Here is a 16,202-nt window from a genome sequence, read left to right as displayed (position 1 = left end):
ATTGTCATTCTGGAAGGGTAAGATTAAAACATTTCTGCTTAAACAGTGGCTTTCTCTAAACCTACTGTTTCCACAACTTGTTTATCCACTTATTCATTTTATGCTTTTAAGGGAAACATTTTCTTAAGGACAAACTTTGCCATAAGCTCTATAGGAGATACTGCAATTTTTTTCTTCAGAGGACAAGGGTGACCACTTCTCATCCAAAATGCTGTTGCAAAGGGAACTACAATTCCATCAGCCCCACATACAGCTGGTGTGAGATTGACTCATTACACACTGATAACCCATACTGGCACTTCCTTAGTAGCCAATTCATTACTGCAGAACTTAAAAAAAAAACCCCACACCCCCCACAAGTGAAGTAAAGAAAAACTTTTGGTAGTAAACAAAACCTTCATAATGTGATTTAGTGCAGCATTATCTTACAGATTCAGCAGTCAGCCTGGAGCAATGGTTCAGAGGCATGAGCTGTCCCCTCCAAGTATTGTTTTAATGCTGGACCCTGATGATGGCCATTTACATCTCAACAAAAACTAGATTAGTTTATGACAGGTTTCAGAGTAACAGCCGTGTTAATCTGTATTCGCAAAAAGAAAAGGAGTACTTGTGGCACCTTAGAGACTAACCAATTTATTTGAGCATGAGCTTTCGTGAGCTACAGCTCACTTCACAGGGCACAGGTATACAGAGAACTTAATGAAGGAAAGCAAAGTGAAAGAGAAGAGTCTTGTATGGAGTTCTCAGAGCAGGTAGTTCAGCAGTTGCTTCTCTCTTATGGGAGATATGTCCCTAGCCTAGGTCCAGCTCCTTCAAAGAGTTCTGCCTGCAGCACTCACAAGCCTCCCCGTACCGACCAGCAGTTTCATTGTGCCAGTGGATATAAACGTTGTGGGAGCTCCGGGAGGGAAGCAAGACCCCTCAGGCAGCCCATGCCAATCCTTTCCCGGAGGATGCTGAACAATTACTATACAAAATTTGCATTTGATAGGAAGTCACTGCAGAGAGACTGGAGCACCACAGTGACAGGGTTCGCGCTGGCTTGTTACTCAGTAGATTGGTTACTCTCTTGTACCAGTTAGGGAAGGGGGCTCCCTGTCGCCATTAGGGCGATAACAATCCATAGTTGTTCAGAGGAGAATTGCCATGGTGCAAGGCAGTGCATAGGTCAGCCTGCCGCAGTCTCAAGACAACACCCAATCCCCCAGGGTAGAGCCACAGCACTGGGTTGCCCACAGGCAACCCAGACAAAACAACACTTAGAGCATCTCCCTGAGATGCCTAACTTATGCCAATAGCCACACTGGCCCTCACCAGCCCAGAACTGAAAGAACACAAAAGGTGTTAACCCACATTGTCACACCTTTCCTCCCCTCATCCCCTGGAACTCTTTCTGCCCAGAACTTTTTTAGGGCATGTGGTATATGTCATTCCTATACATCAAAAAACAACAGTAATCCACCCTGGAGCTCATAAATGCAATCAATCACCATGGCCAGGTCTGTGGTTGACAGGATGGGTGCGTTCTTTCGACCAGCTCCCGATGGAAAGTAGGAGTGCTTTGCCACTACAGCTACTAGGCCACCCTAGATCACGGAGCATCTCAAAGGACCAAGGTTGTAGACAAACTTAATCTGAGTTCTGCACTCATTCCCACCTCCCGCACTGCGTCTCCTAGAGTAATCAAAAAGGAACAAGGAAAAGAATTCTAACGGTAGCTAAGTAACAGACCTTAGATCTCCACATACATTGGGAAACATTGGCTCCATTTACAACTTTATACAAGAGTCCCTCTAAACAGAATTTGTACAGAGAGGGAGGGAGAGAGAGAGTGTGTCTCTTTAAGATGCTTCCCTCTAATATTTAAGGAGTCTACAAAAAAACATTAACTAAAGAATGATTGAACACTGGGCAAAGCCTTCTCTTCCCCATACTTGACATCCAAGAGGCTAGCAGGTAACCACAATGAACAAGTAGCCCCATGCTCCTGTATGGAGAGGTTTTCCACACAACTCTTGTGGAAACTTCAGTTTGACTGTATCATTTCTATCTACTTGATTGGTCATGACTGTTGCTGAAGGAAGAGCTTTTCTGTGGGAAAGTGATGCTACTCTTCCTGTGAAGCTGGTTCCCTAGGCCTGAACCATAAAGGCGATATACACACAGGAGAGAGGGAGGAGAGAAATGGGAAAGAGAAATGCAAAGTAATAGGAGAAAGACAATAAGAGAAGGCATGATCCGTCACATTGCTTTAAATACATCCAATGTCATGGACTTCCAGTAGAAACAGAACCCTGAACACAAGCCTTGGCAGGTAAGGTTGGAAGGAAATGAGTCTACATTATTCAGTGATTAGAGCATGGGACTGAGAACAAGGAAACCCAAAATTCTAATATCTGCCGCTGACTCACTGAGTAGCCTTGGTCTAAACTCAGCCTGGCTCTCAGTTTCTCTGTTTGTAAATAGGTCATAATGCCTCACAAGTGTGTTGTGAGGAGTAATGCAATACTCTACATAGCTCATTTTATTTTAAAATTGCCATTTGGAATTTAAATGTGTATGTATATATTCTGCTACTGATGTGATTATGAAAAGCTGAAAATTAAAATATCAAATATATTTAGTCTTAAAACTGCCAGTGAATTTTAACAGCTTCAGTAGAGAGCATAGGAAACACTTACATGATCTTTGCAGAGACCAAAGCCAAGAGTACTCTATTATTTCAGAGGAGCTAGAAGCTGTCATGGTCTCAGAACAGGTCAATTGCTTAACAATAGCTTTTGTTTTATAACATTATTGGCCAGTCACTTATATAAGAGCCAGTTTCAGGCTTTAACATAGTAAACTGACAAAACCATCGCATTCAACTAATGTGACAGACGCTTGCAAGTTACGCCCAATCCTCTGGTTTTATGAATTTCCCAAGGCATTTTTACAAATAATAATTCATATGCATAATTCTTGCAAGGGCAAGGGATGACATGTTTCTTTTTATAACAGACATCTTTCCTCCCTTTCAGTGAATCAAAAGGGGGCTAACTCAAATATTCTAAAGATTTTCAAAAGCTTTACTGTAGTAATACAGATTTGAAACAAATGTGCTGAGATCACTCAAAATTTTATTTCCTTCTTGGATCCCAACCAGTCTACTATTATTAGCACTAACACAGTGTTTTATATCTTCAAAGTGCTCACTAATAGTAACTGGGACAGAGGTTGCCATTTACTCCCAGTCAATGAACAGTGGTAGCTCAGAGGTCATTTTGCCAACTCAGGACAATTGCACGTTTCACTTTAAGGCCCAGTTCCTGAAGACAGACCACTATATGGAAAGCTCAACTTTCACATTTTTAAAATAAAGTTTATATCCTTCATTGTTACAGAAAGAAAAATGGAGTGTGGGGGAAGAAATCACAGTACATAAGAACCCAACGTTTATCACGTATTTATAATGTTATGATGGGGGGGGGGGAGACTGACTCATGATATTTCAAAGCTTGGGTTTGGCAAGGCTGCAAATGACATAGTACTAAAGCATAGGAAAATTATTGTTGATAATTCTGGGTCAATTACATATAACGTTAACCACGATAGGCAAAAGTATTAGCTCTATTTTATAAATCAGGAGTTGGGAGACATTAAAAAGAAAACCCAGACAGATTAAAATGACTTGCCCAAGGCCTCCCAGCAAGTCCATTATGTAGGTTTAATCACACTGGGCTAAAGCTATCATTGCAGTGACTTGACAGTTATAATCATTCTCCCAGATTGTGCATAGTTCATGGGTGCACAGATACACCCTGCACATGCAGATCTCCCATCGTCTCCACAGAAGAGGATGCTACCTCCACTATGCTCTCCCTCCCCCACCCCAAATCCCACAGAGGACATTCTACAGGCCCAGGATCTGCAGCAGGGTAGGACGACATGTTCTCCCTAGAGAACAACAGAGCTTATGGGTGGGGTGTTGGAAATCAATGCTGAAACTTTCCCTCCCAGACAGATTTTTCCAGGTTTGTTGTTGGAAGGCGCATTTTAATTTGAACAAAAATAATCCCCAGTACAAAACAGTTCTAAAGATTTAACAAAACAAAATACAGCAGCTCTAATGATGAAGCATCTTGGGGAGAAAGTATCAATGTGGTAGAGAAGTGCCCCTCACTGACTGTTCTGGAATGTTTCATGGGCAAAAGTGGCCAAGCTGCAAGACTTTGAAAGTTAGCATTGTACACGTGACATAATTTTTATGTGTCAATAATGTTATAAGCAGAGGCAGGGTACAACTGCATAGTGGTCTACTTGTATTTATTTGGGCGGTGAGAGCGGAGGGGCTGGTAAACTGGCCTGATCCCACAGACAATTGTGTCCACAGTAATTTTGGGACTTTGTGGGACTAGCCACATGAGTAAAGCTATTGCATGCACGTTCATAGGATCAGTACTTTAGTGTGCAGCGAGTGAGGCACAGGTCTGCAAGAGACATACAAGTTGCATTAACCCAAACAGAAATTCAGTGATATGGAAGGAACTATTCTCTTACTTTTCTTCAGTATTCCCTCCAGCAGTATTGCCAACTCTTGCAATTTCAATCGTGAGATTTGCAATATTTGGCCTTTTTTTTTTTTTTTTTTTTTTTAAGAGCCCAGGTGCTGGCACCCTGGGACTAACTGAGCAGATCAGCTTTCATTTAATAAATAAATAAATAAATAATGAAAATTAAAAAAAAAAAGTTTCTAGCCCTTATGGTTGCAGACAAAAGCTTGAACACATCACTGAGTGCACCCTAAAGGCTCAGAAACAAGGCAGCAAATAAAAATAACTCCAAGTGTTGGGTTTTTTTTTTTTAACCTTATGGTATTTAAGCCAAAAACTCAGGATTGTTTTGGAGCCTGTGAATACATTCTAGAAGATTCTATGTGGGGATCAGTAACAAAGTTAAGAGAACGGTACAGTTGCACAGTTCAAGCTGTATGTTCAATCTTAGCTCTGCTCTCTTGTGCATATATACCTAAAAGATTGTTGTAAAGAGGACAATGATCAATTGTTCTCCATGTCCACTGAGGGTAGGACAAGTAGTAATAGGCTTAGTTTGTAGAAAGGGAGACTTAGATATGGCGGGAGGGAGGCATAAGGGAATCTCACTAGAACCATAGTTAAGCACTGGAACAAGTTACCTATGAAGATTGTGGAATCTTGGTGGATTTTAAGAACAGGCTACATAGAACACTTGTCAGATAATCTGGGTATACTACCACAGGCTCAGCATGGGAGTGATGAACTAGATGACCCTTGAGATCCCTTCCAGCCCTACATTTCTAAGATTCTATATGCATGACAATTTTTATACTACATGATTGCATACTTCCTTAAATACAAGGCCATGCATTTCCCCTCCCCCCCCCCACATGTGGTCAACTGCAAGTCTATGTGAAATAATCTGCCTAGGGTTGTCTGCATACACAGAGTGGCAGTAGGAAGTGCTACATTTCTGTATCTAAAAATTGTAGCAAAGTTGAATGCTTCACTATATTACCGAGAAACAGTGTGAGATCATGAGAATAAAAACCACGTACAGACACCCACACACAGTTAAAGTTGCATGTGTGGTCCTACTTTGGGCATTTCTTGGCTTTTGAGTCCTAAAATATGCAACCTTAACATTCTCTTACTTATTCCATCAAAAAAACACATGTTAAAAAGTCACAGCTTGAAGCCCGGTGGTTGATCCCCCACAGCACATTTCAGATTTATTATAAACCCACAGTAATCTTAAGAATCTTTGAGTATTAAGCACAGTAACATCATCAGCTGCTACTTTGAAGGAAAAAACCCACCCTGTGCGCAAACTTAAAAGGCATTATGCAGACATATTTGCATTAAGCAGTATCGAGGTTACCACTCAAGCCTAGAACATAAATGTGGTTTTGGTGTTTTGTTTGTACAGTAGGTTAGCTTTGTACATCCACATGACAACTAACAGTAACACTCATGCTGGAAGTCTCAGTGATGACCAATGAGCCAACAGGTGAAGAGACTGATCTGCCTTGCAGCCTTAAGGAAGGTTTCTCCAAGCAAGGATTGAGGTCCATTTTTGGGTCAGTGTGTCAAAGCCACAACCAGCAGTAGTGCAAGGTGTCTCATGTGCATTGCTTAAAAAGGCTTGTTTTTTTCCTTTACCTCAGGAAAAACACACATGAACTATCCCCAAGGTTTAAAAAAAAAAAAAAAAAAAAACCACACATGAGGATAAGGTACTGGAATAGGGCTGCTTATCTCATGGTAAAACTAAACAGCCCTATACCCCTTCCAGAAGCTCACCTGGGTAAATGTACTTGAAGTAAAATTGAAGTGCTTTAACTACACTGTGTTTTTACCTCTGGACAGTTCACGCAGGTTAGTTACCCCAAGTTAAGAAGAACACACCTTTTTTTAGCAGTGAAGACAAGGCCAGTGCTGTACCTGGTTCTGTAGTTCAGCAGGGATTGCTGCCAGGGCTGTCAATCCAGTACTTAACAGCATTAAACTTACACTGAAGGGAGATTTTAAATATGCAATATTACCAAGAACAATGGAACTTTAGTAGTAGGTACTGAATGTCCCTTACCAAACAAGGTGAAGAGAATGAATGGCCGTATCAGTAAATTTAGGTAGCCAAAACCCAACTCCATAGTCTTTTGCAGATCTATGCACTGCTAATCCCCTTCAACCAAATGCCAGCTCTTATCTAGTGCTAAACCTGCCATTTACATTACAGGTGATGTCACACCCAGCATTACAGAGACGGAGCCAGCCTCCAAAAAAGGGATGGTAAATCCAGATTGTTCCTCCCAAATATTGCAGGGATGGTTCTTTAAAATAGTTTGCTTTTTAATATTCTTATTGTGGATCCCCAAGGTATAAGGAAGGATCCCCAAGGAAAACCCTTGAAAGAGAAAAATGCAACACTGGAAGGAAAACAGGACTTCTTACCCCTACACAGAGGTAGTCTCCTGCTTTCTTCAAGGCTGAGTGTGACTTAACCAGCAGCATAGTGCATGCTGGGACACCACACAATAGATACCATTTATTTTGGAGGCAAGGACAGCATGTCATGTAGCTGCAAAGAGAAAGTAGTTTTCAGTTTCTTATGCAGCAATGTCCCTTTAATGCGGTTTAAGGGATTGAGAATGTTAAATTTTTCAATAATATTTGTGCTTCAGTTTACCTTGTATAAACCCATGTACATAACTGGAGTGGAGAGAGAATGTAGACAAGGCCTTAGTGTTGTCAACCACAGGAAAAAAAAAAAGAGGGGTAGTTTTAACACATTAGGTAGTATATATTAAAATCTTAGGGTGAAATCTTGGTCCTAGCAAAGTCATGGGGAGTGGTCATTGATCTCAGTGGGGCCAGAATTTTACAAGGCAAGTTTTATTTTGAATCACACTGGGATTTTCACATGTTAGTTAACATTTAAAATTACAACTTTTTCCAAGTGTAGTTATGGTCTTATTCATTGGGGGTACACAGAGATCTCCCAGGGGGTACCTCAACTCATCCAGATATTTGCCTACTTTGACAACAGGCTACCTAAAAAGCACTCATGAAGTCAATACAAACTAAAATTTCATATAGACTAGGACTTGTTTTTACTGCTCTATATATACACTGAAATTTAAGTACAATATTTATAAAATAAATTGATTGGAATATAATTACATGGTAAAAATGAAAAAGTAAGCAATTTTTCAGTACTAGTGTGCTCTGTCACTTTTATATTTTTAGGTCTCATTTTTTAAGAAAATAGTTTTTAAGTGAGGTGAAACTTGGAGGGCATGGAAGAAAAATCAGACCCCTGAAAGAGGTACAGTAGTCGGGAAAGGTTGAGAGCCACTGGTCTAATTGACTTCAGTGCGTTGAGATCCCTGGCAGAAATACATGCTAAGTTTTCATATATTCTATTGGCCAGTAGTTTTGGTCAGTCACTCAGAGCAGAATTTGATCCATAAATTACACATCTGCAAATTTAGAGTAACTCTGACATCAACAGAGTTACTCTAGAATTACAACAAAACATAACCATGTTTATTTCTGAAAAGAAAACTAACATCAGGTACAGAGAAGCAAGCAGATAAGTGTATTTCACAGTGAGCTTAGTGTATGACATTAGATGGACATTTATTTAAAATCTACAAAGCTCTGCATTCTTTAGGAATTATTTTAACTTTCTTGATACCTGTTTAAGTTAGGAGTCTGGAAATTATTCTTAGATCATGACAATAAAACACCAAACAGCTTGGTGGCAGGTTTTACACTCATCACTATAACAAGACCTAAAACACTTCACTTCATTTATTCCCCCGTTAGATGAACGGTGCAAAGATAGAACACTAGAACAGAAATAAGCTCCTCACACCAAGAGGAAAACAAAAGGAGTTACAAGGAACTAACTGAGCTTTAGCCACACTTCTTTGGGTTCATATAACCCAATTGTGCACAATACTGTGAAAAGCATCAAGACTTTCTTTAGAAAGAAGCCCCCGCTTGACAATCTGCCAATCCCATGCATTCAAAATCTCAAATCAACCTGTCCCCTTTAAAAATCAAAAAACAAAAAAGTGATTAGCTTGAAAAATCATGTTTTGTTTTAAATGATCTCCCTTCACCCCGCAACGTATCTTCTGGTTTCTGAGCCTGGACAATTCATTTCCTGCCCCAGATTTTTCCCTTCAATCCCAGAGGGGGGGAAAACAAAACCAACACCACTTCATTTATAATTAAAGCAGAGATATTTATGTAATTACCTGACTCCAAGAGCTGGGGATTTAAAAGGAAAAACAAAAACATAAAAAGCAAACACCAAGTACCACAAGACTTGTGATAAAACTGCAAGGGTTGGCAATACTGCTTCACCTGTGGATTAGTCACTAATAGGAGAAGAATTTCCCCTATAAGGCACTGAGGCCCCTCCACACCATGGGTGAAGTCCTGGAAGTGTTGCTATTAACTTCAATGGGGCCAGGATTTCACCCCAGGTCTCTCCCTCTCACCCTGTTCCATGGGTCGATGAGGCTAAGGACCAAGTCATCAGGGCTCCCAAGTCTACTTCCACTGAATGCAGTGACTATTTTTCCATCAGCTTCCAGAAGAGCAGAAGTAGGCCCACATTACTGACTTTACCCACCCACTGACTTTGGGGAAAATTGACTCCCTCCCCCCCAAGAACAATGAAAGGCAAAGCAAATTGTGTAAGTGCCTCTGCCATTTAGCAGAACTGGTGAAAGACACCACTGCGATCAGTTCCGTATGTGGTACACTAAGAGAAAGAGATGATGATATGCAAAGAAATCCAGCCACTAAAGAAAGTGCCTTTAGTTTCTGATAACTACTCGACACTAGCATCTGCTGTTAAAGGGAAGAAAAAAGGGGAAGTTGGGAGGAGGGAGTGAGGGGAGAAAGCTACTTGACATACTGTATGCAACCAAACCAAAGCTTTGGATTTCGTCAGGATAAAATAAAAAGCAGTTTAAGTTTTTACACAATTTGACAATAATGCTAAAAATATAATCTGATATATACTTCTGTAGATATAGAAGTTCTTGTATTTGTTATTCAAAAGGAATAGCAGCATTTCAAACTTGGCTTTTGAAGTGATTAAATCAAATGCAAATCTTACCTTAATTTTTAAAGAAAAAAAGTGTACCCCATAAGTAGAGGAAGTGGCAAAGAAATAGTGCAGACAAGGCAGGTGGGAGGGGGAGGAACATTAGAGAGATTAAAAATCCCTCCATAAAACAAAGGCAAGCCCAATCACATTCAACACTGCCCAGATGTGTCTTCTTGTCGCAGCCCCAGTACAACATGTGGTCCTGTTGAAATTAATAACTTATTTTTAATGTTATTGCTTAAGTGTTCATGCCAATGGAGAAATTTAAAGTGTATTTTAACCAATAGATCAGTCTGGTTTTAGGAAAGCACACAATACGTCCCTCACTGCTTTAAAAAATAATTAAATAAAGATTCAGACATCTAGAACAAGATACATCTTGGACTGAAGTCACCAACCAGAAGAATTGTAAATTAAAGCAGTAATTTAATCCCCAAGGCCAAGGGCCCGGAGGTTCTCTGATCAATTTCTCCTCAATGTGACACTGCAACACTAAAACGGCAACAAGGCTGCTTGGTTGACAGGCAGCACCATACATGGAGAACATGGCACCAGATCAGGGGGACATAAATTTGGACGGCAAGGTTAGCAACCAATGTTTACAAACATAAAACAGAGGATCAGATGGGCCAGCAATAAATTATGACTGGATTGCGGTGAGCAAGAGAAATCTTCTAAAATAAAAAGCAATGAGGCTTTATATCCTCTCTTCAATTTTAGTTCAATTCCTGAACACACACACACACACACACACACACACACGCAGTTGAAGCATGATGGAAAAATCCTATCTGACAACTGGAACTAAACAACAAGCACTTCTACTGCTACTTTCCAGGCATGGAAGCCTAAGCAGAGCCTTATTAGTTACTCTATAATAATCCCAACTCCAAGAGGCCCCTACTCAGACCCCATTTCAAATTCGGGGGGGGTGGGGGGGAAGAAGAGGGTTTAAAAATGCAAGGTAACCGGTTTAAAATGGGAGAGCTCTTGGCCCTCCTCTGCTTGATGCGCTTTCCCAAGCTAGTTCCATTCTCTTTAAACCACAGTTAACAGAGGTTTTTCTTCCCTTGTCCTTTACCTGTTTCATCCTCCCCCTTCCCGCCCCCCACCTTGGCAAAAATAGTTCAGAGGGAACATCTGATTGCCGAGGGGAGTGGAGAGGGAGGGGGAGAAAGAGATCCAAACTCTATTAAGAGAATCTTCTGAGCCAACCACTAAATGCTTCTCACCAATTTTAAAATGGTCTGCTTCAGAGCAGGACCAAAGTAGTGTGTACTGGGTGATTTTGCAAGCATTTTACGAAATCTCAGCAGAGCACCCAGCAGTTAGCATCAGTAAAGGAGGGTATAAAAGCCATGTTTCAAGCATGACACCTGGGTGGACTTGCTTGCTACTGTTACAATTGCTGAACATCTCACTGATACCAAATATCTATGCAGATAAACCATAGCTACTACACAGTATATCAAGATCCTGGAATTGTCATAATGCGATGTCATTTACCCATATCTTTCTTACAAAGAAATACAGAAAAAGATTTTTTTCTATAAACATTTTCTTTGCTGAAAAAGGTATGAACGTCAAGACAGGGAGGGGGGAAGGAAAGCTTTGTTAAGACAGAATTATGGTCAATAGTAGCATTGAATTTAAAAGGAAGCTTCACTGCACAATGTGTCTCTCTGTTCCTTTTGCATGCATAAGAATCATGATTCATAGATTCATAGATATCTGTGATATCTATATTTGTCATAGATATATGATGGCCTAATGATTTCAGTGAAAGTCTATTGGGAATCAGTTGCAACTATCAAAATCAAATCAGTGTCACTGTGAGTTGCAGTTAATGCACAAGAAAGCCAAAACATGATTTTAAGGTTTAAACAAAATTGTGAAGCCTGCCACAAAACCTTTAACTCAGCTCCATTCTTTGACCCATCTACTTCCACAGAGTCCTCTAGCAACTCTCAGAACAGCAAGTTTAACTGCCATATTCTTTGGGATATGATTGCAAGGCTACAAGAAATTACCTCTGAGGAAGATTAAGGGAGTTCAATATGTACAGTTTGGGTAAACCATGGCTAAAGGGAGAGGGAAGGGTCAAACTGTCAACCAAGTATTTGAAGGGTCTAAATAACAAGGAAAGGGAAGACAATTTGGATGGCAACAGAAGTACCAGAATGAAATGAAGAAAAAGGTAAATATCTTCAGACAGTATTAGACTGTGGAAAGCTTTTCAAAGTGGTGGACGACATCACTTGAAACACTGAAAATTAGACTGGACAAAGCATTAAAATAGTAGTTCTTCAAAAAAGTGTTTTCCTGCAGACAACTTCAGAGCAGAGAAATTGTTTTCTGGGCCCTCTCAACATTCCAGCCCTGGACAGTGTAAAATATATTGAGATCCAAATGATCAGCCACCAGAACAGGTAGTATACCATGGTAGTCCACAGACTAATCTGAGAACTCAGACTAGTTAGGTTAATACCTCTTCCTCTTCTTTTACCCAACGCCTATTGCCCATCTCCAACTTCTATGAGCTAAGTTTTATGAAGACTAAAATAACAGACAGCAAGACTACTAGAAATACAAGGTCCCCAAAAATCAATTTGATCTAAAATATTTGGGTAGAGTATTGCATCTTCTTGGGTCTTTGCCCTTTACTATAAGTATTTCTAGTCCAAATGCTTATAGTTAGGAAAAATTAAAATTCTGCACAGACATTAGGAATCTAGGAAGTCTGTTTCCTCCCTCTCTTCCCACTTATCTTCACCCTCAGACAGCAATATTCATTTAAAAAAAAACAAACAAACAAAAAACAAAAAACCTAAACACCAAGGTCTATCAGCTCCATGCTTTATATATAAGACACATGCTAAGATCTTCCTCCCCTCTCTTAATCATAGACTCATAATAAATGGAGAGCTGGAGGGACTTTCAGAGGTCATCTCCTACAGCCCCCTATGGGGCTAAGTATACCTAGACCATCCCTGACAGGTGTTATGTCTAACAACCTGTTTTTAAAAACCTCCATTTATGGGGATTCCACAACCTTCTTTAGAAGCCTATTCCAGAGCTTAACTACCCTTATAGGTAGAAATATTTTCCAAATATCTAACCTAAATCTCCCTTGCTGCAGATTGAGCCCATGGCTTCTTGCCCTACCTTCAGTGGACATGGAAAACAATTGATCACCATCCTTTCAATAAGAGCACATTTAAAGAGTCTTTAAATGTGTTCAGGTTCCCCGAGTCCTCTTCTCTCAAGACTAAACATGCCCAGGTTTGTTTAGTTTTTTTTAAAGCCTTTCCTCATAGGTCAGGTTGTCTAATCCTTTTATCATTTCTGTTGCTCTCCTCTGGATTCTCTCCAGTTTGTCTACATCTTTCTGAAGAGTGGCGTCCAACACTAGAGACAGCACTCCAGCTGAGGCCTCATCAGTGCCAAGTAGAGCAGGACAATTACCTCCCATGTCTTACATACGATACTCCTGTTAAAAAAACCCAGAACGATACTAGCCTTTTTAGCAGCTGCATCATGTTGTTACCTCATTTGGTTTCTGATCCACTGTACCCTCCAGGTACTTTTCACCAGTATTACTGCCTAGCCACTTATTCCCCACTTTTTGCAACTGTGCATTTAATTTTTCTTTCTTAAGTGTAGTACTTTGCACTTTATTGTCTTTATTGAATTTCATAATGTTGATTTCAGACAAGTTTTCCAATTTTTCAAGGTTGATTTTAATTCTAATCCTGTTCTCCATACTGCTTGCAACCCTTCCCAACTTGATGTCATCTGTAAATTTTATAAGAACGCTCTCCAGATCCATTATCCAAGTCATTAATGAAAACATTGGACTAGTACCAGACCCAGGACAACCCCTGTGGGATCCCACCAGCTACATCCCTCCCTCCCCCACCAAGTTTGATAGCAAACCATTGAGAACTACTCTGAAGATGGTCCTTCAACAGCTGTGCACCCTGGTTATAGTAATGTCACTGACTGTTCCTTTTGCTATTGATGACTCTATACATATAGGATTCCCAAATAGATTTTAAGTGTACATCTTTCAACCAAGCAAAAAAACCTGGATATTTATGGAGAAAAGACACAAGAAACCAGCAGATTATTTTGGGGGTAGTGGGTAGAAGTACCTTTCAGAACTAGAGGTTCCTTGCCTTCTCGCTTGAGTGACTCCAGCACTATGTGGAGTGGCTGGGAAGGCATTACTCGGCTTGGCTCATTGGTATTCTCATCATAAACTATAATTTCTTTGGAAAAGATCCTCTTGAAGGAGTCCTTGCCTTCCCGGCAGGAGATCAAGTCCAAGACCGTGATCTTGCCCTGCTGGAGCCTTCTCCTGCTGATCTTGTCAGAACAGTTAATGTGAACAGCCCCTTGAATGTGACTCTTATTGTACTCCATGAATGGCCTGCAGTCAATGATGACAGGCCCTTGGTTCTGTTGGTGGCTCTTGTTGCATTTGGTCATCTTTTTAGCCAGGTCATTAGGGTAGATTACTTTTATGCTAGCTAGTTGCTTGGTTGTGCCTGAGGCCGGGCTCCCCACTCCACCCGATGGACTCAATGCGCCCGTGTTCTCATTGTTGTTGACCATTTGGTTAGCAGGGCAGGTGGTAGAGGTTCCTACGTTGGTAGTGCTGCTGGTGCTTGCTTGAGTTTGGGCCTGATTGTCCTTGTCGTAAGTTGCCACAGTGCAGCAACTGGCGCTGCTGCATCCACAACTCAGAGAGCGTGCCGAGCTGTTGGATGAGGGCATATACGTGAGATTAGCAGCCTTTAGGGACACAACAGCTGTGCCAAGGAGACTTGTGTGACTCTCACTGGCAGAAGAAGCAGATTCAAGGTAGCTAGAGTCTAAACAAAGGTTGAGATCCTGAGGTCTTACTGGCCTTGAAAGTGCCACTACTACCCTGTCGTCTAAAGGAGATGGAGGCATGAGGAGGCTGAGAATTGGCAAGTCAAGAAGAACTCAAGATCTGTCTGCAAAGGGAAAAAGAAAAAGGATCACATGAAACATACAGGGTCAGAGATTTCTAAAAGCGGTTTCTGATACTCATCCCTGACTAAGAGTGATCAGCTCAGCGCAGTTAATGAAGGAACCTCTCCCACTCCTGCAGCAAAAACTTCAACTCTTTACCCAAAGAGAATGCAGAACGTGCAACTGGCCTACCATGCAACTAGTCGACATTCATTTACATGCAGATGCTGAGCTACCCTGAAGCCTTAAGGCTGCAAAGCATGCAACTGAGAAAGATAATAAAAAGGCATGTTCTCTCATTTCCTCTGCTCACAGCAAGGGACAGAACTACTGGCGTGGCTTGACAACTCACTGGAATGCACAGCAGCTAAATACATCAGAGGCAGATGTGCAACTTTTCTAACAAGCTTGAATAAAACTAGCTTTGGAATAAACTCTTGAGAAAGCCATTTGAAAGCTTGAACCCATACAGAAACAAAGGCATAACAAGAAGATGCCAGAGATTATTATGTAATTGAAAGGGACAAGCCTGCATTCCACCTCCCCTTTTTAGATCCGAGTACAATTCTAATAAAAATGTATCAGCCTGGAAAGTCTAGCACCTCAAGCAATCCTAGAGGCAGAAGCACCCTCACCCTACAGAACAGTTTTAGAGACTCCAGGAATAAGGGTCCCTCTGCAGCCCCTAGGTCATGATCTTTACAAGCTTTATTGTCTCATATACTAAGAGACACCAGAAAGTTATTTACACACACACACACACCCAAAAGATATCCACCAACTTTCAGAGCATCTGGTACTCCCCTCCTTGAAATACATTCATTCCATCAACCAGCTAACAAATTAAATAAATCTAACAAAATAAAGTGACTGAGCACTTCTAATATCAGTTTCCCCTCACGCTTCCAACATTATACTGTCCATGTCTCCAATACTTATAACATCCCCTTTTTATATCAATGAGTTGTATTCTCTGGCCTGCCTTGGGATAACAAGTCCCTCCACTTCCTTCTTTTCTCTAAAAATCTCTTTGTGAGATGAATTTGAAAACATTTTTACAACGGGGAAAATATTTATCATTTACAGATGAACGTCAGCTCTAACATGACAGAAAATGAAATCTCAGGGTAGAGACCAATCATCAACCTTTACAAAACGACCCCAGTAGATTGTCTAGCCTATCCCTCCTCCTTTCCTCTTAAAAAAAAAAAAAAAAAAAAAAAAGAGCCTGACAGTCAAACATAAGGGAAAACTAAAAAGCAATCTCCTCCAGCTAGTAAAGAGGAAAAAAACAGCAGCACAATTAAAAATAAATTGCAACTAATTTTATTTCAAAGTATACATAAAAATCAGTAAGATTACAAAAACACTTCACAGGATTTGATCCCAGGTACAGAGGGTTGTTTTCCCAAGGATATATATGCAGTTTTGGAAGAGCTGCATCTCTGCAGCAGAGGGTCGTATATTTCCAGCAAAACCACGAAGTCAGGGAACCGAGCTAACGCAGCCCTATTTAGCACCACGAACCACCACCCTCTCTTGTGTGCGTCTGGGGT

At 40.7% G+C, this 16,202-nt stretch overlaps 1 protein-coding gene across 1 annotated transcript in view; it reads right to left on the bottom strand.

Annotated features, from left to right (window-relative positions):
• DUSP10 (dual specificity phosphatase 10) overlaps window positions 1–16,202 on the bottom strand; it is a 38,072-nt gene that overhangs the window by 21,403 nt on the left and 467 nt on the right. The window contains exon 2 of the mRNA XM_073338835.1: window positions 13,800–14,648. Coding sequence (XP_073194936.1) covers window positions 13,800–14,604 — 805 coding nt within the window. The 5' untranslated portion in view covers window positions 14,605–14,648. The remainder of the gene's footprint in view (window positions 1–13,799; window positions 14,649–16,202) is intronic.

The sequence above is a fragment of the Lepidochelys kempii genome, chromosome 3 (genome assembly GCF_965140285.1).
Source record: "Lepidochelys kempii isolate rLepKem1 chromosome 3, rLepKem1.hap1, whole genome shotgun sequence".
Classification (NCBI taxonomy): domain Eukaryota; kingdom Metazoa; phylum Chordata; order Testudines; family Cheloniidae; genus Lepidochelys; species Lepidochelys kempii.
Note: the sequence above shows the minus strand (reverse complement) of the source record. Positions and strands in the feature narration are given on the sequence as shown.